Here is a 25,607-nt window from a genome sequence, read left to right as displayed (position 1 = left end):
ACCTACTTGTCCTGCATTATAGTATAAATACAGTCTGATTGATTGATCTTACCATAGTCACCTTCGTGGACACCCAGCATAATACGAGTTTCATACTCACCAGAGGGATTTTCACAGTCCACAGCTCTCCCCCAAGTTTACAGTTCATCTGCAGCAAGATCTTCTGGGCGATGCTCCTCAGCTTCTGAGGCTGGGAGATGGTCCGGATATTGATGACCTACACAATGTGAACAAACACAAGTGATTAAACCTTTGGGTTTGACTGAACAAGCAGTTGAGAAACATTTGGTTTTGTGTATAGTCTCTGTCCCTAGCCCCTACTCCCAGCATTCACATATCAAATCAAATCAAATCAAATTTTATTTGTATAGCGCATTTCTTACAAGATGCAACTCAATGCGCTTCACATAATGAACATTCTCAGTCAATCAATCAATCAATCAATCAATCAATCAATCAATACTGACAGAGCCGCAAGCAGGCAAAAGTAAAAGTAAAAACCTGTACACTATGTAGCCAGGAAAATTCCCTTGCAGCCCTCTATACATAGAGCGACTACTAGCCAGTTTGCCTACCAGCACCCAGCGGTGGGCCCCCACACCCCCCCCCCGGGGAGCCCCTGCCGCCCCACACACCCAGCCCGCCCCACCACCAGCACACCCGGCCCAGCCAAGCAAGCACAGATCACAAAGGCCCCGCACAAGGACGGCCAAGCAGGTGACCCGGCGGCGGAACAGACCAAGCACACCGGGCAGCCGGGGGCCCCCAAGGGGAGGCCCAAGGACCACCGGCGCAAAGCAAGCAAGCAAGGGCGAAAAACCTGTACACCATGTATCCAGGAAAAGTTCCATGCATATTATCGGCGTACACATATCTCCCTCATTACACATACTGTATCTCCCTCCCCACAGTGATCCGCAACGCCCCCACCCTGGACTCCTTCAAACTAGCCCTCAAAACTCATCTGTTCTCCAAGGCCTTTGGCCCCTAGTCATTGTTTCAGTTTTGCTTTTGTTTGTTTTCTGTTTTGTCTGTCCGATCATTCCCCTGTAAAGCGTCCTTGGGCTTTTTGAAAGGCGCTATATAAATTAAAGTTATTATTATTATTATTATTATCTGAAAGGATATAACTGTGATGGGAGACCGTTTTCTCATCTGTCATTTATTATATTCTTATAATTATCGTAGAAAAGATACCGCTTCAGTCAAACTATACAACCATCTAACTAACTATCCAAATCCCACAGGACTACTTTAACACATCATACCAAACGGACGCCCGCGGGTGCGAGGTGAGACTATAATAAAACAACTCTGCCATTGTGAAGCCCATGCCCTCCTCCATCCCCCATTTTACCCCAATCGTGTTTTTAACATAATAGCCAGGGGTGCACATAACTGGTGCGCCAGTGCGCATGCGTCGCCAAAATGCATGCTGCGCGGCAGATCAGCCGCATGAACGCGCTCTTGCGCACCAACAGCTGGAAACGCTGGGAGAGGAATTTACTTCCTCAAAATCCAACTGCTGACTGCTGAATCACTGCAGTGCAAGCCCCACTAAGTAACTATTTGCCGTCCCCTCAGCCGAAGGCCCGACGAGTAATCCATCACAACAGTCGACCGACGACGACCACGGCGACTCCCCTCACGAAAACATTCGGAAAGTATCGTAACTCGTACTTTCATTCCGCATATCGCACGGTTATCACGCCGCCACGTGAAAATTCAAACCCCTGACCCAGGGAATATGGTTGGGAATTCTATTAGGAAAAAAAAAAGGCTTTGTTGCACAATCAAAATAATGAGCTATTTAAAGTGATAGCCTACAACATCCTCTACCATGGTTGAAATTGAGGACAGTATTAACAGCAGTCAAGAGAGCATTGATGATGATTAAGCTTTGTAGCATAAATAAATGCTTAGGCTGTAACTTTTTGTTGAAAAGTTGATTTCAGTGTTTACAGAACAGAGCAGTGCTTAAAGAGATATCAGTTGATTTCATTGTGTTTAAAGGAGTCTGACAGACTTTCATGCTTAAAGAGCAGTCATTTGATTTTGCATTTGTTTCTTTTGTTTTGCACACAATAATTTGTTTGTTCATCTTTATTTATGAATAAATGTCGTTTTGCTATTATAAGTTATCCATGTATCCCTTTTTCATCCATCCTGTGGGACGGGTCGTGACTCGCGAGCTCGGGGAGCACCAAGCAGCATCCCTAGGTGCTCCTCTGAGCACTGGCCCCAAAAAGTTATGTGCACCCCTGATAATAGCATTATTCCAAAAAAAGAAAACGGGAGGCATTTCCATGACTACCACAGCTTTTTTTGATCGCCGACTTCTCCTAGTCACGTCCTGAGGTGTGGTTAACGCCTGCTCCCAAAAGGCGCAAATGGACCGCTTGCACTCTCAGTCTAGCTTTGACCCTCATGATGATGAATTGAAGCTGACACTACAGTTATGAATGGCTTACCCATTTCAACCTCAACAGCAACACAGACAGGCTATCATTATTTGCATGATCAAAGCGATGACATAAAACCCAGTGCAGCATGTGAAGAACCGCCATGCGCCCTTCATCACACCGGTGTTTCCAAACGCTAATTACATTAGTTTCACTCCAGACGTCACATTTGACTGCAGGTTGTTGTTGTTTTTACAGTAGGCTATTTACCGTTACACCAACGATGTCCGTCAATGTTATATTCAATATGGAAGCTCTTTAAAATGATATTCTAATGATTCCTAAGTCCTGACCTGACACCGCCAGTTCATTATTTGCAACATCGTATTGACCGAATTCAATGCAGGGGTGCAAACTGGTGATGGCCCAAAAAGGTGACACTTTTGCCTGAAAACTAAGAAAATGATCAATGCGTGGCTAACCTTAGAGGTTCCCGGGGGGGGGGGGGGTAGTGCTAGCACTAATAGTGCTAAATGGATATCGCTAGCACTAACGGTGGTCTAACAATGAGGGGCGTGTAAGTAGCGGCAGCCCTGACCTTAACACCTGCAGAATTACTTCGAAAACAGTTTACTGTGACTGTTGTTCTCCACGCTGTCAGGAATTGTACCTAGCTGCCTGAAGCTAAAAGTTATTTCAACAGTAGTGGAGTTCAGCAGACAGGAAGATTAGTTAGCTCGCGCATCATGAGACTTGGATGACACTTAGACCCCCCCCACCCAAAATATTTTTTTTGCAGATCGACACAATTCACATGGATGACCTATTTTAAGGTGAAAACTGCTAATTTAGCAGAAAGGTGACAAGTTTGCACCCCTGCAATGATTCCACTGATACACTAAGGAATGGCAGGCTCCAGACATAAACCTGGGTACGTTGGTTAGTAAGGAGGGCCGGGCTTCTAGTGTCAAAATGTGCTCTTTGGCGTTAACATTTTTATTTTCTATTTCTTACATATGTAAGAAGAAGAATGTGAGTATTGTCTAATTATAGTTTTTTCAAATACAGATCAAAACGTGTATGTTCTTGCTGGATTTAAAACCAAAGTAGTGCCTACACAGATGGATGGAGGCCTGTTCACCTAGGTTATGTTCTAGTTCTCCTTGAAGCAAGCCCACATTACATCCATGTAGTGGTTCTGTTATCGCACTCCATGTTGTCTATCTACATTACCACGACGACAGCATGCGTAACAGGGCAGCAGAGCACTCGTCAATTGAAACAGCGGGAAACAAAACCGAAGTGGTTAGTGCATGCTGCCCACCGGGGACTGGGTTCGAATCCCAGCTCGCCAGATCCGGATATGGCTGGGGCACACGGAGAGCGGCATATTGGGCGGCCGCTCCCGAGGGCGGGTATAGGAGTATTTCCGGACAAGGATCCGTCGCGCAACACCGCCCCCTGGGTGCCGGAATAACGGTGCTGGGCTCGAGGAGCCAGTCAGCTAGCAGGGTTTCTGCAGGTTTCAGCAAGTTCAATTTAAGACTTTTTAAGACCTTTTTAATGCCACTTTAAATGGAATTTAAGACCGAAAAAATATATATATGCGATGGTTAGGGGATTCCACTGTACTACAATACAAGCATAGCATGTCAATCAATGAGACTCATTCAAGTTTACTTGTTTTGTTTATTGAACATAAAAGCTCTGGTTCAATAACTGATCTGTTATGTAGGACTAGATGTTGATATCCCTCGATACATACATACTAAAGGCACCGATGAGACTCTGTGGTGTTCAAATGAGCGATGGCATCCTTTGGGTTGTCAAGTGGGCGCCCTCCTTCATGAATGTTTCGCTGATAAGCCCACGACACCTCCAGAGGGTTCAGCAGTGAATCCCAGCGTCCCAGGTTCACTCCCTAGATGCGATCAGCTCATTTGAACGCCCGGGTCGAGTCCTTTCTCTTCATCCACAGCCACTGGCTCCCCTTTTCAGCAGCCCTGGAGAGGTCCTTGATTGCCTGCCGGTGGGTCTTCCCTCGCACTCCCATCTCCCTGAGTAGCCTGGATGTTGAGGTGGCTACGAACCCTCTGCAGCCTACTTCCACTGGGCGTACCTTCGCTGTCCAGCCTTGTTGTTGGGCATCTGCTGCGAGTTCAGTGTACCTCAGCCTCTTCCGCTCGTAGGCCTCCTCCACTGCACCCTCCCAGGGCACAGTGAGCTCGATGATGTAAACGAGCTTGAGCGAGGCTGACCACAGCACAAGGTCTGGTCGCAGGTTGGTGGCTGCGATCTCAGCTGGGAAGCAGAGTTTCTTGTCCAAGTCTGCCAGCAGCTTCCAGTCCCGTGCTCTGCCCAGCTGCCCAGTGTCTGGTCTTATGGTGGTGAGGCTGGCTTGACCCTCGCCCTCCCGAACAAATGGTGCTGGCTGCCACCGGGATGATAGGGGAGGAAGGGCGTTCACACTTGTCCGTTGACTTTCCAGCACTGCTGCAAGACACCTTAGCACCTGGTCGTGCCGCCAGGTGTAACGGCCTTGGGTGAGGCTGGTCTTGCATCCCACTAAGATGTGCTTCAGTGTTGCTGGACTTTGACATAGAGGGCACGTGGGGTCTTCGCCATACCACTGGCTTAGGTTTGCAGGAGAAGGCAGGACATCGTAGGCAGCCCTGATGGTGAAGCTCGCTCTGAATGCCTCCATCTCCCACAGATCTTTCCAGGAGATCTTCCTCTTTTCCACTCCTTCCCATGCCATCCACTGCCCTTGCTTTGACTGCGCCACAGCTTGTGCGCGCCTTCCTGCTTCCTCTTCCCGACGTACCTCCTGGACCACCAGCTTGCGTCTCTGAGATGGATTGGCCTTGCTCCAGGCCGGTGTACTAATCCCGAGGCCAAGACCACTCCTCCCCTCCTGCACTCGGCCCACAATGTCCCTGTGTCTGAGTGCTGCCTTTGCCTGCTCAGTTGCAGCCAATGGGGTCCACTTCCTCCCAGTGGCCAGGATGGGGGCAGCTTGGGCTACAAATGGATCATTCGAATCCAGAAGCATCATCTCCAGTCTGACTTTGGCACACTTGTACTCCTCTGTCAGACTGGAAATGGGCAGGTGTAACATCCCTTTGCCGTAGAGCCCAATGCTGCTGAGGCACCTGGGAAGGCCAAGCCACTTCCTTGCATATGAGTTGACCAGTCTCTCCAGCTTTTCCACCTTTGAGAGAGGAACTTCATAGAGGGTTAGTGGCCACAGGAGACGTGGAAGTAGTCCATACTGCATGCACCAGAGCTTCAGCTTGCCAGGAAGCAGGGTTCTGTCAATGTTCTCCAGGCCGCTGGCTACCTCCTTCCTGAGCTGCTCTACTTGCTCTTTATCTTTGAGGGAGGCATCATACCAACGACCTAGGCTCTTCACAGGCTTCTCGGAGACCGTTGGAATGGGTTCTTTGCCAATGTGGAAGCGGTGGTCTGACAACTTCCCCTTGACAATGGAGATGCTTCTGGACTTGCTCGGCTTGATCTTCATGCGAGCCAACTCAATGTTTTCCTGGAGCTTTCTTAGTAGCCGTACTGTGCAAGCCTTGGTCGTGGTGAGTGTTGTGAGGTCATCCATGTAGGCTCTGATCGGCGGCAGCCTCAGCCCAGGTCTTATTCGCTGTCCGCCAACCACCCATCGAGAGGCCCGAATAATGACCTCCATGGCCATGGTGAAGGCCAGCGGGGAGATGGTGCAGCCGGCCATGATTCCCACTTCCAGATGTTGCCATGCTGTGGTGTACTCTGCTGTGGTCACGCAGAGCTGGACGTCCTGGAAGTAGGCCTTGACAAGGGTTGTGAGAGCTGGTGGGATCCTGAAGTAGTCGAAGGCTGTCCACAGGAGGTTGTGAGGGACTGAGCCAAAGGCATTCGCGAGATCCAGGAACACCACGTGGAGGTCCGTTCCCTCCTTCTTGGCGACCTGGATCTGATGCCAGATGACACTAGCATGTTCGACACACCCTGAGAAGCCTGAGATGCCTGCTTTCTGGATTGACGTGTCAATCAGGTTGTTTCTTTGCAGGTATCCTGCCAGTCTATGAGCGACCACGCTGAAGAAGATTTTTCCCTCGACATTTAGAAGGCTGATCTGCCGGAACTGTCCGATTTCTGTTGAGTCCTTTTCCTTGGGGATAAGGATCCCTCCGGCTCTCCGCCAGGACGTTGGTATCGCCTTCTTTTGCCACACAACTTTCATCAGCTTCCAGAGGAATCTCAGGACATCTGGTGCGTTTTTGTAGAGCCTGTATGGAACTCCGTTGGGACCTGGAGCTGACGCGGCCCTTGCTCTACGCACAGTGTTGTCTACTTCACTCCACCTGGGTGGACTGATATCTAGTTCGTGCTCTGGTGGATTGACTGGTGGCATGTCAGGTGGGAGCGTGACCTCTTCCTGGTGTCGGTCATCTGTGCAGCCCTTTTTCAGATGTTCTTCCAGGTGGGCCTTTGCCACAGAGAGACTTCCGCTCTTCTCCTTTGTGAAGAGAGTCTTCACAAATTTGAAAGGATCTTTGTAGAAGCGTGATCTTGTTTGCTCCTTCCTTCTGCGCCTCTTCAGGAGGTTTTCAGCTCTCCTCAGTGTTGCAAGCCTGCTCTTAATCTCTTCCTGCAGCAGGTTTATTCCCTCCTTCTCCTCCTCTGTGGCCTTCCTCCATTGCTTCTTCAGCTGCCTCCTCTCCTTGACTAGTCGGTCTATTTCTGTCTGCCTTCTGGACTTGGTGGGAATTGACTGAGTAGATCGTTTGCCTTCGACCACTCCGAACTGTTCCACTCCATAGGCATAGATGAGGTTGCCCATTCTCTCCAACTTCTTCATGGTGGTGCCTCTGATCCCTTCTAGGATGTTGCAGAGATCAGTGTTGACCTCCTTCCACAGCGTCTTGTTGCAGGACTTTGGCCACTTGACTAATGGCCTTCGCCCCTGGATCTTCTTCTCTGCTGGTGGTCGTGATGTGTTGGATTCAGGTTGCTCTCCTGTGCCTTGTTCTTCCTCCTCTGGGACAGGGGTGTTGATGTCCTGCAGACTGTGGTGTGTGTCCTGCTGCTGAACTTCAGTCGACTGACTCGGCCTGCTTCTCAAAAAGTAGCTGTCGATGCGACTTCCCTGTTGACCCTTCTTTAGGCACCCTTTCTTGCCCTGGTGTATCTTCAGGCCATGGGTGGAAGTAACCTTTGTCCAACCACATACGCAGTTCTGGAGCGTGTGTCCTGCTGTAGCTGTCGGAGCCTCAGGTATGCTGATCATCAATCTCGTAGTCTGTTCCGTTCCTGTGTTCGTTACCGGGTTGTCTGCCGATGAGCCATCTTCCGCCCCCGCTCTCGCAGGCTCAGGGGGTATTTTCTTCTTAGAATTTTTCGTAGCCAAGTTTGGGTGGGACCCATACACTGTTCGTGCTGGATCCCGCCGCCACGGGTAGCTAGCCCATGGCGGCCCCGTTGGGGTCTATTCCCTCCTGTCAGCTGTCTTTCCATGCTGTCGCAAGGTCTTTCCCTTGTTGCCAGCTGCACTTTCACAGCAGTCACTGGTTCACCAGATGATCAGATCTGTTATGTAGGACTAGATGTTGATATCCCTCGATACATACATACTAAAGGCACCGATGAGACTCTGTGGTGTTCAAATGAGCGATGGCATCCTTTGGGTTGTCAAGTGGGCGCCCTCCTTCATGAATGTTTCGCTGATAAGCCCACGACACCTCCAGAGGGTTCAGCAGTGAATCCCAGCGTCCCAGGTTCACTCCCTAGATGCGATCAGCTCATTTGAACGCCCGGGTCGAGTCCTTTCTCTTCATCCACAGCCACTGGCTCCCCTTTTCAGCAGCCCTGGAGAGGTCCTTGATTGCCTGCCGGTGGGTCTTCCCTCGCACTCCCATCTCCCTGAGTAGCCTGGATGTTGAGGTGGCTACGAACCCTCTGCAGCCTACTTCCACTGGGCGTACCTTCGCTGTCCAGCCTTGTTGTTGGGCATCTGCTGCGAGTTCAGTGTACCTCAGCCTCTTCCGCTCGTAGGCCTCCTCCACTGCACCCTCCCAGGGCACAGTGAGCTCGATGATGTAAACGAGCTTGAGCGAGGCTGACCACAGCACAAGGTCTGGTCGCAGGTTGGTGGCTGCGATCTCAGCTGGGAAGCAGAGTTTCTTGTCCAAGTCTGCCAGCAGCTTGTTTTTTATTAAATTAAAAGTGCAATTAGTTGGTCGGAAACATCTAACAAAAAAACCCCATCTACTTAACACACTCACGGCATGAGCCTCAATTCTGTGGCCTTACTCTCCAGTTCTGCCTCTATTTTTTTCAAATCACACATTTTTTCTTTGTATCTCTTCCTGAGGACGTTAGACTTTGTGATGAGCTGAGCCATCAAGGTGCCGGACTTCCCCTCAGCTTGCTCAGCAAACTTGTCTGCATCCTTCTCCAGAGAATCAGATACCACTAGAAGAGTTTGCTTCTTCCTTTTCAGCTCGATGATGTGCTCTTCTGCTGCTTTTCTTTTCTGCCCTTGTGCAGCGCTTTGCCTCTTCCTCTTCTCCAGGTCTAGGTGTTCTCTGTACTTTGACCTTGCTGATCCCACCGAAGTTAGCAGCTCCTTGGTGAGAGGGACATTGGCAACCCCCCCACAAACTGCAACATAGTCACAGACCAGTCTCTGGGCAATGACAGTGTCCTCCTGAATGTTAACGGTCTCCACCTCCTTGTTAATGGAGAAGCCTCTCTCGACTGTCGCCTGCCCATGGGATAGGAGAAGAAGCTTCTGACAGAAACCCCAGAGCTCAGGGTAGGGTTGGCTGAGGTAGCCATGCAGGAACACGTCAAGCCTGGTTTCCATGGGCCGGAAGGACAGGAAGTGCTCGTTTTTAGCCTCAACAGACAGGAAGTTCCCAAACTGTTGGATAATCACATCACCTATAACAAAACAGATGAAAGGAAATATGTGAAATATTATTTACATGATTAATCCTGATTAGCAGACAGGCTTATGTCCAATTGTCCATTGGCTAATAATCAGGGACAACATTTCCAGCTTTTCTATTAACTATTCATACCAGCAGAGACACCTCCAGACAACTGCTTGTCTTGCAGTAACTTCTGCACTAGACTTTTCATTCTTCCCTGGCATCCGTCTGGGTTGGCGTACATGACTGTGGGGTCCAGACATGCCATCTGTCTCACGATGGGGTACTTCAGGGGGCTCCTGTCCTGGACTTTCTTTAGGATATTTGACATACCCGTCATGCAGTCCTTCCTAAACTCTAGGGCAGTGAGCTCCCCTACGGTCCCCTTTCTCTGGAGGTCCTGACAGATGGGTAATGTGTTTTAAATACAACTGAATGGCCTAACACAGTATTCTCTCCTGCCTGTATATGGACCATCATTTGATATAAAGTTAAGTAATACATCTAAATTACCTTGAGGGCTGCCTCAGCACCCAGGCCTATGTCGGCTTCCTTCGGGTTGACCCAGCTCTTCTGATCAGCGACATCCAGCCTGACCAGCTGCAGTGGAGTGATGTCATTGAGATGCTCCCTCTTGACGAAACGCCTCAGCACACTCTGAAAGGGTAACAAGAAAATGCATGATGATTGTAAAGCAAGTACCTTTGATAACCACATTAACCATGAAATGCATTTCTATATAGTTATTTAAAATAATATCATATCACATATGCAATATATCAATAACAGTATGATAAGTAACCTTTACTTAGCCAAAACATAATCTTTCAGTAATTTTATGTATTGACTAAGGACGAGTTTAATTAATCAAGCCACCCAGTAGCATCTGCCATTTCTCCCTGCTCACACACACATTCAGCATGCCCACACACACTCAACTTGTTTTGCTTTTGTTGTTGATTGTTCATTATTAATTTGATTACCTTGGACAAGTCAGCCAAATCTTTGCCAAGGAATGGCATGACTGGTGTGTCAGTCTGGTACTTTGTGAGAAAGGGAGTGAAGGTCCTTGAGATGGCCATGAAGAACTGTAGCTTGGGCAAGATGAGCGGATCTCCCTGGGCTGCTTCGATGGTGTCAAATGACGCTGTCCCAGGGTTTGGCAACTTTTTTGTCTTCACTGCATCCACATACTTCACCAGTGATGGCCATACCTTTAATTCCACCATGTGTATGTATTATTTTATCATGCATGTCTATTTTATCATACATTGTGCAGCACCTTGTAACTTTGTTTAGAAAGGTGCTATATAAATCAAGATTTTAATTACCTCTATAGCCCTCTCCACAACTGGCAGGTTCTCAATCCACCGATGGCCACAGAATGGTAATGGGAAGACTGAGGATTTGGTGAGGGCAATGAAGTCATCCCTCCTCGCTGGTGTATTGTGGAAAACAAAGTGCATTGCTCTCAACACCTTGGTGGGAGAGAGGAGAATGCTGAATTAGCCATCATCTCTCATGGGGAATGACACAAAGTGTGTAAGGGAGCAATACTGCAGGTCCTTCCTCACTGCCCTATCAGACTGCTCAACCAGCAGCGCTCCCCAGTAGACCACACACACACAGACACATACCAGAACTAAACTGACAGAATGACTGAACTGTACACATAATGTGTGCAGACACTTTTGATTGCATAAACCCTTAGAAAAATAACTTAGGAGTTAATAGTATGAAACATCTGTAAATTCATGCTCTCTTTAAATCCTGTCAAGTGTCCACTTGCTGTAATATTCCAATTTGCCTTGTGGGACAAATGAAAGATTACTTCTCATAGTTATAATCATCTTACCTTCTCCAGTTGCCACATGGAGAATCCACACTTGAATGCGTTGTGTAGGGTATGGAGCCCACAGCTACCCACAACAACCAGCTGGGCACCACCATACTGCTCAGCATGCTCTTGCTGTAGAAGCTCCAGAAACTTCCAGTTAACATTGGGTCCATCCATGGAGATGGACACCATGTTCCTCAGGTTCAGTCTCTCCACACACTCCTGAGAATGACATGAATATGATGAGAATAATAACAATAATAATAAATGATGATGATAATGATGATTATAATAACAATAATAATAGCATGATTGCCAATGGTTCAATGTACTTTAACATTCTGTCTGCACACATCCTCAGTTAACAAACTATAACTCATCCATCTACTCCCTCTCCCTACGCCCTTAGATACTCTCTCTCCCCACCATCCCCCCGCCCGCTCCCGCGTCCCCTCTCCCTCTCTGTGGCTCTCTATAACGTGGAAATGACTAGACTACACCGCATCATTCCCTATGGTACGCCTACTATTATACTGAATCTACATGACATTGCCAGTATCTGCCAAAATTAATGTAAAGCTAATACTTTGTCATTGACAAAATGCACTTACCTTGAAGTGTTGCAGTAAATCTTGAGCTTTAGCGTGTCCCATGAACTGCGAGCCCAGGTAACGCGACTCCACTTGATCGCCGACCCAATACCGCACGTGCACGTCGAGTTGCTTGTTTTTTGTGGCATGATTCAAACTCTCGTCAAACATTAGAACAAAAACTGACTCGTTCACATTCGCGATCAGCTCGTTTCTGACGTAAGGAGCTAATCCGAAACGTATTATGTATGACGCCTTGTCCTTTCCACAAGCAAATGTAGTGGCGATTTGGGAGTCGGGAAACATAATCCGAAAGATATCTCCAATCCCCTCGTTGGAGGAGTAGGACTGGTGCTTTACCACTGTATTGAGAACCCACACAATCTCCGATTTCAGTGTAGGTGTTCCACCAAACGTTGCTCTGAGATCGCTAGCAGTGCTGCTAGCAGCGGCAGCCGTTGTCTGGGGCGCTGAGCCCGGGGCAGACACGCAGAACTGGGAGATTCCTGGCGTCTGCTGTTGGCCTTTAGCAGCCGTTTTATGCCTCTCGCTTTTTAGGTGGCTCTCAACCGCCTTAATGCCCATGGTGCCGAGTTTGAATGTTTTCCTACACACAGTGCATCTTGCTTCTTCTGGGTAGCCGGTGGACTTAAGCCAATCGCAAAATCTTCTGTCGTCAAGCCACCTCTCGTTGAACTTGCACTTCCCCATCTCGCAGACTGGCTAATGCTAGGTAGCAAGCACTGCAGCTGACTATAACCAAAGGAACGCAAGGGGGAGGAGTCTGCGCGCTACTCAATGAAATTAAACGTTTGCTCAATAGAAAAATGCCGCGAGAAAAAGTAAAATTAAATAGTCCTGCCCCGACAATTTTAAGACGTTTGGGTAAAGTATTTAAGACCAGTTTAAGACATTTGTAATGAATTTAAGACATTTTAAGGCATTAATTTTATATACATGAATTTAAGACTTTTTAAGACTTTTTAAGGATCCGCGGAAACCCTGGCTAGTCTGCCTGGCGGCCTCCTCTGGGACTGCCGGCCACGGGGTCGTGCGGCGGATCCTATGCAATAGGCAGGGGATAATTGGATGCTAGGTTGGGTTCAATTGGCTACCAAATTGGGTGAAAAAGGGATAAAATCAGAAAAATAAATTTATAAAACAAAAAAAAAAACGAAGTGGTTATATATTGCTCGCAAAAAAAACAACAACATCTGAAATGATATTCCAGGATAATTCTCATGGAACCCGGGGAACTTCGAAATCAATTGAGACCCAACTGAGAAACTGTCAGATTTTCAAGGTCTTACATTTCATTTCTGAGCGTCAAATTCGAGTACTTTAAGCGCTTTGAACATTGAAGGGGTTTGGGTCTGTGGTGAGCCCTGCTTTGAACATTGAAGGGGTTTGGGTCTGTGGTGATCCCAGTGGTGAGAGGCGTGACGGACCTGCGAGGGGACGGGGTTCTGGACGCAGCACATCTTCTTGATGGCGCTGTAGAGGTCGTCTCTGTTGCCTGTCATGATGCACACCACCATCTGCACGTTGGGCTGAAACGCGCCACGATAAAAGAGAGAGAGAGAGAGGGAAAGTTCATGAATACAGTCACTATGGTAACCTGAACCACCCCACTCACTGGCTTTTGTTCTGTACGATAAACTCAATCAAATCAATAAACTCATTACTTCACAACACTTGTCTCAAGTCGGCAGGCACTACCGTCCGTGTGTTATGAACGACACCCTCGCGGAGTGAGACAGACAGACGCCTGTCGGCCCCCCCCCTACCTGTCTGGTGAGCTGGGAGTGGATGCTCTTGACGTAGGTCTCCGTGCGGTCGTCCCTCAGCTCCACCCGGATGGGTCGGTCCAGACGCAGACCCATGGGCACCGCCACCTTCCCGAAGGTGGCCACCAGCTCCTCCGTCTGGTCGGCGCAGCGGGGGGGGTAGAAGATGGCCCAGCAGCGCATGGGGATCTTGAGAGACAAACGGACCAGGACAGTGAGCGGATGAAAACCGAACGCTCTACACTTTTTCTATCTTATTTGAAACAAATAATACATTGAACAAGACAAGAAAGTGGCCTGGGGAGTAGCACCACGGTTCTACAGTGCACACATACGCCCATGTCGGCCTGGGTTCGAATCAGACCCATGCCCTGCTGACATACCCTTCTTCTCCTTACTCTCCTGTCTGTCTTCACTATCTCTGTCCAATGAAATGACAAATATGAGTGGGACTGCCCCACTCAGAAAAAAATAACCTGTAAACGGTGGCAATAAAAAAGTGCAGGTGAGACAGGAGGACGTACTTGTATATAAACATCTCACCTGATGGCTGTTCTACATTTGACAACCAAGATAACCCGAGAGGTAGACATACCTCCAGGCAATCAGTGAAGCCTGAAGAAACCAACCACTCACACACGGTAATGGAAATTTGCCCTCGACAGCATGAAATGAGGAGAGAGCGATACAGACACAATTAATCAGGCTGAGTGAGTTGCCGCTCAGAAAGCCAAAAAAACATTTGTGTGACAGGGAGGCCCTCAGGCTGTTTTCAATTTCTCTTGTTTTGTCGATTAACAGTTTGAGGGGTCCACGTATCGCGGCGGCACGGAGCATCTTTAATCAACTCTGATAAAGATCGCGGCGCATGCACAAGTCAGTCCCTTGGCAGGATAGCGCAGTGGTCGACCCTAGACTCACACAGCTGATGGAAGCGTCCCTGCAAATCTCCCTGGACCAGTTGACGTCAGCGCCCGTGACAAAGGATGCAGACTGCAGACAGATGGTCTCCAAGGGCAGAGATCTTCCTGTAGTCTGACGCAAAAAAGAGAAGTGTTAAAATCGGTCAAAGAGAAGGTTCAGGGTCTGTGTTAGTGATAGAAACTTTCCATGTCAGTGTCCATCATTGTAGTTGCATTTCCTCAGCCGGTGCTTACTTAGTTAGAACAAAACATTTCTAGTTAGACCTCACATGCCCATGCTTTTTACATTTACATTTCTTACATTTTTGGCATTTAGCAGACGGCTTATTCCAAAGCGACTTACAATCAATACATTTGACTAAGCAAGTGAATCATCAATCCACCAGTCGTAGCAGGAAGAGTAATCCAGCTCAGGCCCGGGGCCATTGATAGAAGGAAAACCTTCTTCTATCACCTTCTTCTAAACCTCGGTTTTTCTTACGTTTTTTTTTTTATATAGACACTGGAGAAACAGAGAAACAGTACAACGGGGTCAATAGAAGTTTTTAGGGGACACAGTAGAGGGGAAAAGCGGGTGTCTTCAGGAGACGCAGTGCTGGGGGGCAGTAGATGTCTCAGGAGGAGCAGTTAAGGTGTAACCTGAAGAGATGGGTCTTCAGTCTACGACGGAAGATGGGTAGTGACTAGGGATGCACCGAAATGAAAATTCTTGGCCGAGGCCGAAGCCGAATTTAAGGAAACACTTGGCCGAATACTGAATGTGTATCGGCAGTTTTTAATTTTATCATTGCATAAACTAAATACATTTTGCTTTTTATTCATGCTTCTCAAAGAAAGAAATTGAGATTGAAAAAAAAGAAAACTTTTATATATAACTTATTATAACCAATTATCGTGGGATTTAATCTCTACTGCTTTCCAGGGTTCAAGTTAATGATATTCATGATTTGTCTCTACATAGGCTTCAGAAAGTATTTAGACCCCTTCACTTTTTTCACATTTTTGAATAGATTTGCCATCAATCCACACACAGTACCCCATAATCTAAGTAAAAACGTTTTTTAATGTTTGCAAATGTATTAAAATGTAAATACAGAAATACCTCATGTACATAAGTATTCAGACCCTTTGTCACTCTTAAAATTAGGTCAAATGCTAAATGTCTTCAACAAGTCATTCAACAAGTTGAATTGAGTCCACCTGAGTGTAAAGATAATAGTTCATGTTATTTCAGAATGAATATCTTTTGTTTTTATAGTCTCTGGTTTGCATAGAAACCACCGCATGATACAGCTGCAGGTCATAAACTCGTGTAGAACAGCTGGGAGTCTGAATATGTTTTCAACAAGGCAACAACTCTGCTTCTCACTCCAATTTTAAATTGAGCTACGACTGCTAAGCTAACTAGCTAGATGAGTGTAAGGTTGCGTTCGTAAAGTCGCTCTGAGAGCGCTGGAGCGCACACTGGGCCCGACGTCATAGAGAAACCGAGTCATTTGATTGGACGAGAGGCATTCCACGAGTGCTGATCGGATTTCCTGAGTGAATTTACGAACGCAGCCAGTTTTGAAAGCGCGTCGCCTCGCGCCGCGCGCCTGTTGAGAGTTATATTTAATTGTATTGCGTCATCAAAACACGGCCACTATTCGGTGGTAAACATTCGGTGTTTTCACACATTCGGCCGAATACCGAATGTGCTTTATTTTGCGATATTCGGCCGAATACATTCGGTGACCGAATGTTCGGTGCATCCCCAGTAGTGACTCTGCAGTTCTGACAGCCGTGGGAAGCTCATTCCACCAGCGGGGAGCCAGTGTATGTGTGCAGTTTTTCAAGTTTGCTAGAAACCCATCTTTGCAAATAGGATACATTTTGAACACCAAAGGAATCAACTTACATTTGTATTTCTACCAGTCGGTTACGTACGTCTGTTCTGTGAGCTTAATGGCTGACTGGCCGGGGAAATGTTCATGCACCCTTGCGACCAACAATGTTTACATGATCATAAAGAGGAAGGAGAGAGTTATATTCGTGATACCACTCTCATATCGATGTTGACTCATATCTATAGCGTATCGAATGATCGACATTGGTGCTCGTCGCGAGTTTGTGTGCATTAAATGTTTCAAGTGGGAAATCAGTCCCAGGTGCTCGTAAAACCAGGTTGTGGATTTGTGCATATGTGCATGAAGGATTAGGAGTCAGGGGCTATGCATAAACGCTCTTTCGCCTTCACCGTAGAGTCCTCTGTAACTCGTTAGGTGTTTGTGTTTCAGCAGCTGTCCTGATCCATTAGGAGATGTCAGAAAGTCCTCTGGAGTCCTGCCAGCTGTCCATCATCAGCGGGGAGGGACTCTTGAGAATAGCTCTTACCCTTCTCGCTGTACACTGCTTTTAGTTGATTAAGGAGGACAGCCCTCTAACAAGCCACTTTAGGGGAGGAGTTTTCCCCCCCTCTCGTCTACATCAGTTCCTTCACTTTTCTAAGGATCCTAACTTCCGGTGGCGCTGCTCTGTAGCGACCCGGGCTGCCTCGTCCTAGATGTTTGTTTGTTTTAACGTGTTTTTAGCAGTTTAACGCTGTGTGAGCCTGTATTCATACCTGTGTGGTAACGAGATGATGGTTTTAGCAAGACTACTGTTCATTATTTTTATCGTCTGGGAGCTTATAAAACAATGTCGAAACTTTTAAACTGCACCAGATGAATGTGAACATATCTTGCTTATCGTTTTATTTCCACTCCTGTTTTAATCAAGGCTGCCTTCTGTTTGTGTGTTAACATTCTGTATTGTCTGTTGCTCTTTGTTGGCTGCTGTGGGGTGCAAGCCCAATACAAATCTCCCAGTGATGAGACAATAAAGTGACTTTTGACTTTGACTTTGACTTCTTCATTTAGGCCTAGACAGAGTTCCTACAAGTCAAATTTAAGACCTTTTTGGAGACCTCTTTAAATAGAATTTTAGACCTATTCGCAACACCATATGATCGCTTTGTGTCATCCTTGAGGTGATGAAATTAGGGATTTCACTGCCATACAGACAAAAAAGGAAGCGAATTTGATTTTTTTGGGGTTCCAGCTTGATTAATTTCTGCATAAATAGATGTGGTCGGACTGATTTCCTTGCAGGATCTCATTTTTAAGACTTAGTACCTCATTTTTAGAACGAATAACTGAATAACTAACTTTGTTGGATTTTAGACTTTAAGGCTTTTTAAGACCAGCGCGGGAACCCTGAATAAGGCATTACGCTTTATAGATTCTAGAAAGGTTGTGGAGTACAGCTTTTTGTGCTTGGTGAACAGACAGTTACAGGTAACGACAGAGAAACAGTAGAGTGACAGAAGAGAGAGAATGACAGAAGAGCCAGAGAGTAAGGAGGTTGTGTGTGTGTGTGTGTGTGTGGAGGTCTCACCACCAGGATGTCCTGGCTGACGTCCAGCCCCCAGCGAGCCAGCTCTGTCTCGGCTTCCTGGTTAGTGTTGATGTGCTTCAGGAGCTGCTTCAGTGAATGGGTGTGCTGCTCAGCGTTCACGTTGATGTGCATGGTCAGGTCCTAGGTACACAAAAGCAAGGCCGAGTTACTGTTACCGTCAATGACTGTGTTAAGAACAGGGCTTCATACAGGAACAGTAGCTGAACATTGTCTGAGACATTTTTGTTATGGAAAAGATGACATACCTTTTGAGACTCAAAATCAATATATTTGAAAAATACTGGGGAAAAATTGAACATTTATATGAAACGTGACATCTTCTAATTTAATACCCATTCAGAATATATTACCAGTAACATGTTTATTGAAACACCTCCGGACTTCTTATTTTCTCCCTTTTTTCTTACTTTTCTTTTTCTTTTCACTTTTTTACCCCTCTGTTGAGGGGCCATGCTTTGTTTCTTTACCCTTTGTTTTACCATTTAAGATGGAGATATGATGTCCTGTCCATGTCTATGCTGAAACCCAATAAAAACTCAAGTGATAGAAAAAAGAAAAAGAAAAAAAAGAACAGGGCTTCATGACCGGTGGAGGTCAAGGGACACCACCCCAGGCGGAGCCTGAGCGGCTGACACGACGACTTTACCTTCATGGCCCGGAAGTCCTTTCTCATCCTGTCAGGGATCCCCGTCATGAAGGACAGTTCGGGCAGGAGGAGGATCTCGCGGGTTATGACTTGCTGTAAGACACATAGGTTCCCGTAACATTATCTAGCACCAGTGGTGTAGTCTAGTTTTTTTCTAGTGGGTATACTGTGATTTTTCCCTCCCAGCCTCATATCGTTAATTCCGGAACGCAATATAAATAAATCTGCACTCTCTGTCTAACGTTATATATCTAACATTACATGTTATAAGGCTGATCTGTGCATGATAGTGCTGCATTTTGACATATTTCAGGTCGCATTTCTCCCCCCCCGTTGATGATATATGACGCTATAGTCAGTCCCAGTGGTCCAAAAGTCAAGTGAGTCATAACACAGACAGGGTGAATTTTATGAATGAAAGTGTGAAAGTTCTGTCACAAAACGCTGTTACGTATCCTCACACATTTTTAAGTGGTTATACGGAAATCCTTGGCCTTTCCTATAGTGCTATAGTGGGTATACGGCGTAGTCCTGCATATCACGAAGACTACACCACTGTCTAGGAGGTAAATGTGCTAATACAATAGAGGTATGAAAAGCCCACACATGCTGAAATGACGTTCAATACTCAGCACAGACAGTAGGTGGCATTGATTTTTAAGAATTTAGACGAGTCCTGTATAAAGTCTAGATGTTGTGATCCAAATCCTAGTTTGAGATGAATATTGCACACCATGAGTATGTAGCACAATAACAACAGCTGCATTGAGGTACAGAAATCTAGTGCCCTTCTTTGCATTTCATGTGAACTAGGACGATAGTTTGACCTTTTCTCCGGGCTTGGACCTTTCCTTTGGGCGGTGGACCAGCATGGGTTGGTCTCCCTCTTTTACAGTGATGCCATAGTTTTTGCTGTTGAGATAAGAAGCAAAGCAGGTTAGAATATACACTAGACTATTTATTTTTATTGCTGCATTTAATTGTAGTATTGTTCATTTTGACTGTATTGCTGTAGTTTAATTATTGTTTAATTAAGTATTGTTGTTCATGTTTACTTTATTGTGTATTAGAATTGTATTGTCATATTTACATTTTACTGTTAAGCCCCTTGTATTGCACGAAAGGCTCTATATAAATAAAGCTTGATTGATGGACATTAAAAATATATAAAAAATAATTTAAAAAGAAAAACACTTTATTCAAACGTGGCATGGCACTCGTCCTTCCAAAGCTGATCTCTGAACCATCAGACCTACCTGTAGTAGTCCACAAAGCTGATCTGGGAACAGTCAGAGAGACCTACCTGTATAGACCACAAAGCTGATCTCTGAACCATCAGACCTACCTGTAGTAGTCCACAAAGCTGATCTGGGAACAGTCAGACCTACCTGTAGTAGTCCACAAAGCTGATCTGGGAACCGTCGGCCATAGTGAAGGTGTCTTTGGGGGACTTGCTCCACACGATGTCGTCGATGCGGTAGGTGCGGTTGTTGTAGCGGGTGATGACGATGCTGCCTATCAACTCCTTGGTGCACTCGTCCTGGAAGCTCTCTCTGCTCTGCTGGAAGATCACGTTCCTTCAAAGCAGAAGGGCCCATGAGTCCCCCTGTCACCGCTCACTGTCTTACCGCATCCACCTGTCAGTCTATCTACAAGCTACAAGCCCCGTAGGTGGGCTTAAAGTGGTTGAAGCCAAGGACTTTGTATCCTTGAGTTGTATCCTATTCTATCCTATCCTTGTGTCTAAATCCGTGCCACTGCACAGATTGAAAATGATGCCTGTGTTTAAACATATATATGAAGTGAGTATATATGAGTATCAGTGAATGTGCCAAGACTGTGTGGTCTGTATGCCCAGGGATACAAGGCATAATGTGTGTTTAAATGTGGATGAACATTCTAAGCACTGTGAGTAAAAATGCATCACTTCCATGAAAAGTTGTATCATGTACAATTCGCTGCAGCACATTGTGTCTTGGCAAGCGCTCTGGTCGTACGGTAAGCCCAATGTGACCACCCCTTCAGGGAGGGAGGCCGTGACAGACGCAGGGTGCTGCTCACATGACATCCAGGACCGAGTCGTTCCTCAGCACTTTGTGGGACACGTCCACTGCGAGGTACAGGCCTCCGTCCGTGCGCTTTATGGTGGTGGAGTAGCCTGGCCACACCTGCAGCCTGTGGGGACAGAGGGTCAGCTGCAAGTTAGCATGGGAAAAAAACACCAAAGAAAGAAAAAAAGAGTTTAAAATGCGTTTCTTTGAAGTCCAAACTCATTACTAGTACTTACCGGTGTTTCCCCAGTATGACCGCGCTGGTCGGATCGTAGTGATTCCGCCCCACCAGCTTCAGGCCCAGGATCCTCATGACCCTTGACCCCCCCCCCCCCCCCCACACACACACACACACACACACGGGACAGACATAATTCAATCAAGCTCAATTGAACGTTCGGTGCAGACATCCCTTTTTTTCCTATGGTTACACATAGAAATAATAAATAATAATAATTTGTATAATTAGTTACTTTGGCGAGGAGCTGTCCGAAAATGGATCGTTTCTAAATCTAAGTCTGGCTTTGTGTAAAACAGTTTTTTTTTTTTTGTAGAAGCTATTGAGCGAGCATAATCATTCTATTTCGAGAACAAACAGGGCTCCCACAGAGAGGACAACAGGAGGGGTTGTCTAAACAAAAAAGCCCAGACAAGGTCTCTCCAAATGTCAATGTGCAGTGGTCATGAATGGGATTAAGGGCTTGCGCTTTCCGTACCTCCTCAACACCACGTTGTAAAACGGGAGGCACAGATCAGAACTGGGAGCTAGGATCTTGGTCAACTGGATCTTGATGTCGATCTCCTGGTTGTCAGTCCGTCTCTCGCTCTTTAGGTGAACCACCTGTAAGGGGCCGCGGGTTAACATCAGAACGGGTGCTGTTTGTCCTCGTTAGGGCTTATAAGTGCATATTCACAATTAGAATCAGCCAGGTGTCATAGAAAACCTCTATTAGACACACCTCATCCATCCGCACAGGCAGGTAGAGGATTTTGCCGTCGAAGGCGACGACCTCCCCCGTGACTGAGCGATGGTCCTTCATCATGCCAAATCTCATACCCATGGACTCAACGTTCGGACTGTGAAGCGGGACGAAAATTGAGAAAAACGTTTCACTCCTCAACAGCAGGCCAAAGTTACATTTACTCAGCTCCTAATCGCTGTCCTCTGAATATAACCTGCAATTGGATAAACAAGAGGCTAGTTTTGGTCGTAATGCTTACGTGAACGTGACGTGGTACTGGTAGACGGCCTCGTTCTTGCAACTGACGGTGATGTGGTTTGAAGCGATGGGCAGTGGAGTTCCTTTCACACCAGTCTTATGCAATGGCTCACTGCAATGAGAGAGAGAGAAAACAAACACATACAGACCAATAACAATAACAATACATCCCATTTTAGATCTTGGCATCCTAAGACGAATTCAATTTGCGGTACACGCATAATGACAGCAATATCACTTACTTCCTGATACGGTCTGAGCTAACAGTATTGGTTGTTACCATGTGAACGGTTGCTTACCGAGCCGCTTCCATCTTCAGCTCTGCCTTCGGCGGCGGTCTACCTGCAGGCATGGAAGCCTCTTGAGATGGGGATGGAGACGGCGGAGGGGCACCGGCGGAGGATGGAGACGGCATTGGACCAGGGGGGAGAGCGGGCGGCACAGTAGGCCCTCTCCCAACACCCCACGGGGGCAGCGCCGACCTTCCAACGCCCACCGTCTGAGAAGCAAAGCCTCGGCCGAGGAAGCTGTAAACAGACAGACCTCAGGTCCAATATCAACGTCCTAAAACACCCTCCCGTCCCCGATTGGGTGTGAACGTACAACACATAGCTGGTAACATTTCCGGCAGGCGGGCATACAGCATAACGATCACACGGAACGATTACCTGCGCATTTACTTCAAGAAACTTTCTACAGGTCATTCCGACAGAAACAAGTGCAGAAATGAAGTGAGGGATCTGTAGGAGGGTGCACTCTGCACTAAGGCCAATGCCTCGCGCTATGAAGGTCCTTGGACGTCAGGCAGTGGTGCTGGTAGAACGCGTCACCCGGACTAACACAGCGTGAGGCGTTGGCCTTAGTCAGCCGACGGCTAGGCAGAGCTGGAGCTCGTGTGCAGCCGTGTCCCGTTCCCTACCTGCTGCCTCTCCCCATCACCTCCTCCGTGGCTCCGTCTCCCCCCGGGCCGCTGGTGACACTGACCGGGGCTGTCTGGGGCTGCAGCTCTGCCGCCCCGAAATCTCCAGTCACCCCCCGTCCTTCACCCAAAAACAACAGCAGAATACACCGCAGGGGGATTCAGCACACGTCTCATCCGTTCTAGAGCTTGGGAACATTGGTAATCACAGCAAGCAGCCGTACCGTTGAGTCTTTACACATTTAACTCACATTTATGCTCACAACCACAGACACAAGAGAATTGACTGATTACTGAAGATGACTCTGTACATCAATAATAGACTTTAGGACTGCACTGTTCGGCCTCCCCCCATCTGAGAATATGCCCATTACTATGTGCCGTGTCATTGCCTTCACTACTCTACTAGCTAGACGTTCTATTCTCTTCAAATGGAAGCAAGCTTCCCCACCAACACACGATCAATGGATACGGGATGTCTTACAATGCCTTCAAATGGAGAAGTTAAGATTTTCATTAAAAGGATCTCTGAAATCCTTCCACACTACCTGGGATCCCCTATTAGACAATATCAAAGAACTTAGTATCACTCCTCTTTATTAAAAAAATAATAAAAAATAAAATGTAAACAAAGACTGCTATTACTTCTTGTCACGTGCTAATGATTGTTTGCAATAATAAGATTTGTAAAAAAAAAAAGAGACTTTAGGAGATGGGAGATTCCATGTTCAAATGTTATTCAATGTGGAGTACTCATTTTAACTCTGGGTTGGGGGGGGTCGAAGATAACCACATCCCAGCCTGACTTCATTCTAGTCTTTTTTGGTTTTATTGGAGAATAGAAGCATATAAGTCAGGTATAAGAATATACAAATGTCAAATACGAGTTATAGAATTGACTTCAAAATAAGTAAATGAACACCGTTTTTTTCTTTATCCCCCATTTGGTGTTCGAACAGAGAACTAGAACACCTTCTTTTTTTCTTTTTTTTTACCCCTAAACACCCACCCAGCCCAGACTCTCGAGTGAGAGACAAAACAAAACAAAAAAACTACGCACAAAAACAAAATGTATATAAATAAAATTAATTCAAAAAACACTTCATTCTAGTCTTTAATATACTCACCCACTGCCGGTGTTCCCCGGGCCCACGAGGCCTGCGAGGGCTCTATGCCCATTCCTCTGAACATGGACACCAGAGGCGATCCCAGGTCGAGGAGATGCCCACGCATCTTGAATGAATGAATGAATGAATGAATGAATGGTCTGTCAATTCCACACAATTAGAATACTTTGTAAGAGCTACGGGGAATAATCAGTAGACCACCAATCAGACGACCGGCCCGACGTTAATCACCAACCTGCTGGCTCACTACACGTAAATCGTGTGTGATGGTCTGACCGGGAGGGGGTTGCCTTGGAGGAGGCGCCAGGCCAAGTAGGGGAGCTCCTCTTGCAACCCCTACCGTTGGCTCAGCTGTGGAGAGGGGCAGCTCTCTGGCACGACCAAGTCCATCATTTCTGGATGGCTGGGGGAGGCCCCTGGCAAAGCCGACAGGAGGCTCACACACAGGGAAAGGCACACCTCTCCCATAAGGCACACCTCTCCCATAAGGCACACCTCTTCCTATGGCGGACTCATCTGACAGGTGTCCACGCCCCCTCGCCTGCTGCTGCCAAGTACTGGTGTGGCCTGGGAACTGAGGCTTCTTTGGATCCATTCCAGATGGCTCTCACATGCAATGTCTGTTAAGTTAAAATTGAAAAGAAAATGGTTAATGTTACTTACTGGGGAAAATCCAAACAAAAAGGCATCCGACGTCAATTAAATTTCACGAAAAAACAAAAATGTTTTTCTGTTATATCCTGTGCATTTATTTTGAATAGGTGAACGGGCTTCCACAATTGTCAAGCTAGTGTTAGGGGCGGCAGTGGCTCAGCAGGTAGAGCCGGCGGTTAATGATCGCGAGGTCGGCGGTTCGAACCCCGGTCAGTCACGTGTCTTTGAGCAAGGCACCGAACCCCTCATTGCTCCAGGGTCGCCGTCTATGGCCGACCCCTTGCCTAGATAGTTGATTTCATCGATATGATGAATGATATATGAAATATATATATATATTTACAGTACAGGCCAAAAGTTTGGACACACCTTCTCATTCAATGCGTTTCCTTTATTTTCATGACTATTTGGTACATTGTAGATTCTCACTGAAGGCATCAAAACTATGAATGAACACATAGGAATTATGTATTTAACAATAAAGTGCGAAATAACTCTAAATATGTCTTATATTTTAGATTCCTCAAAGTAGCCACCCTTTGCTTTTTAAAAAAAAAAAATATATAATAATAATAATATTAAATATAATATGTGTTAATAATAATATGTTATTATATATATAATATTATTATTATATATTTTATTAACAAAACATTTTTTTTTATTAACAACAAAAAAGCAAAGGGTGGCTACTTTGAGGAATCTAAAATATAAGACATATTTAGAGTTATTTCACACTTTTTTGTTAAGTACATCATTCCACATGTGTTCATTCATAGTTTTGATGCCTTCAGTGAGAATCTACATTGTAAATAGTCATGAAAATAAAGGAAACGCATTGAATGAGAAGGTGTGTCCAAACGTTTGGCCTGTACTGTATATTCTAGAAAGGTCATCTCGAGGCTAGCTAGCTTCATTGCCTAGGCGACGAGCTGTATTTCAAACTGCATTAATCACAGACAGGCAGACGCGACCACGTTTACACCCCCCAACATTAATAGCTGAACATGTCTGTGGCTATGTTCATGTTATCTGAATGGATATCTAGGTCACTTAGCCTAGCTACGAACATAGCCAACCGCAGTGACCCAGG

General features: G+C 46.4%; 2 protein-coding genes across 2 annotated transcripts in view; both read right to left on the bottom strand.

Moving 5' to 3' along the window:
* The window catches only part of LOC308163910 (piwi-like protein 2), a gene marked incomplete at both ends in the record, with an annotated part of 153,206 nt that overhangs the window by 13,319 nt on the left and 114,280 nt on the right, over positions 1 to 25,607 (bottom strand). Inside the window, 8 exons of the mRNA XM_080538084.1 lie at positions 101 to 217; positions 13,201 to 13,302; positions 13,540 to 13,728; positions 14,461 to 14,574; positions 17,877 to 18,017; positions 18,544 to 18,633; positions 19,371 to 19,455; positions 19,932 to 20,120. Coding sequence (XP_080394210.1) covers positions 101 to 217; positions 13,201 to 13,302; positions 13,540 to 13,728; positions 14,461 to 14,574; positions 17,877 to 18,017; positions 18,544 to 18,633; positions 19,371 to 19,455; positions 19,932 to 20,120 — 1,027 coding nt within the window. The remainder of the gene's footprint in view (positions 1 to 100; positions 218 to 13,200; positions 13,303 to 13,539; positions 13,729 to 14,460; positions 14,575 to 17,876; positions 18,018 to 18,543; positions 18,634 to 19,370; positions 19,456 to 19,931; positions 20,121 to 25,607) is intronic.
* LOC308163440 (uncharacterized protein) lies at positions 8,631 to 12,580 on the bottom strand. Its single transcript, XM_080537626.1, has 6 exons — positions 11,181 to 12,580; positions 10,657 to 10,803; positions 10,309 to 10,539; positions 9,839 to 9,982; positions 9,476 to 9,725; positions 8,631 to 9,335 (listed from the first exon to the last, which is right to left on the bottom strand). Exons 1-6 carry the CDS (start codon positions 11,352 to 11,354, stop codon positions 8,671 to 8,673), a joined length of 1,611 nt encoding a protein of 536 aa, XP_080393752.1. The 5' UTR covers positions 11,355 to 12,580; the 3' UTR covers positions 8,631 to 8,670.

The sequence above is a fragment of the Nansenia antarctica genome (genome assembly GCF_963989245.1).
Source record: "Nansenia antarctica genome assembly, chromosome: 8".
Classification (NCBI taxonomy): domain Eukaryota; kingdom Metazoa; phylum Chordata; class Actinopteri; order Argentiniformes; family Microstomatidae; genus Nansenia; species Nansenia antarctica.
Note: the sequence above shows the minus strand (reverse complement) of the source record. Positions and strands in the feature narration are given on the sequence as shown.

Coding starts and splice junctions, on each gene's coding strand:
- LOC308163440 (XM_080537626.1), bottom strand. CDS start 11,354: ATGGTGTCCATCTCCATGGATGGACCCAATGTTAACTGGAAGTTTCTG. Junction 10,540..10,656: donor TTGTGGAGAGGGCTATAGAG/GTAATTAAAATC, acceptor GTGGAATTAAAG/GTATGGCCATCACTGGTGAA. Junction 9,983..10,308: donor ATTTGGCTGACTTGTCCAAG/GTAATCAAATTA, acceptor TTACCCTTTCAG/AGTGTGCTGAGGCGTTTCGT.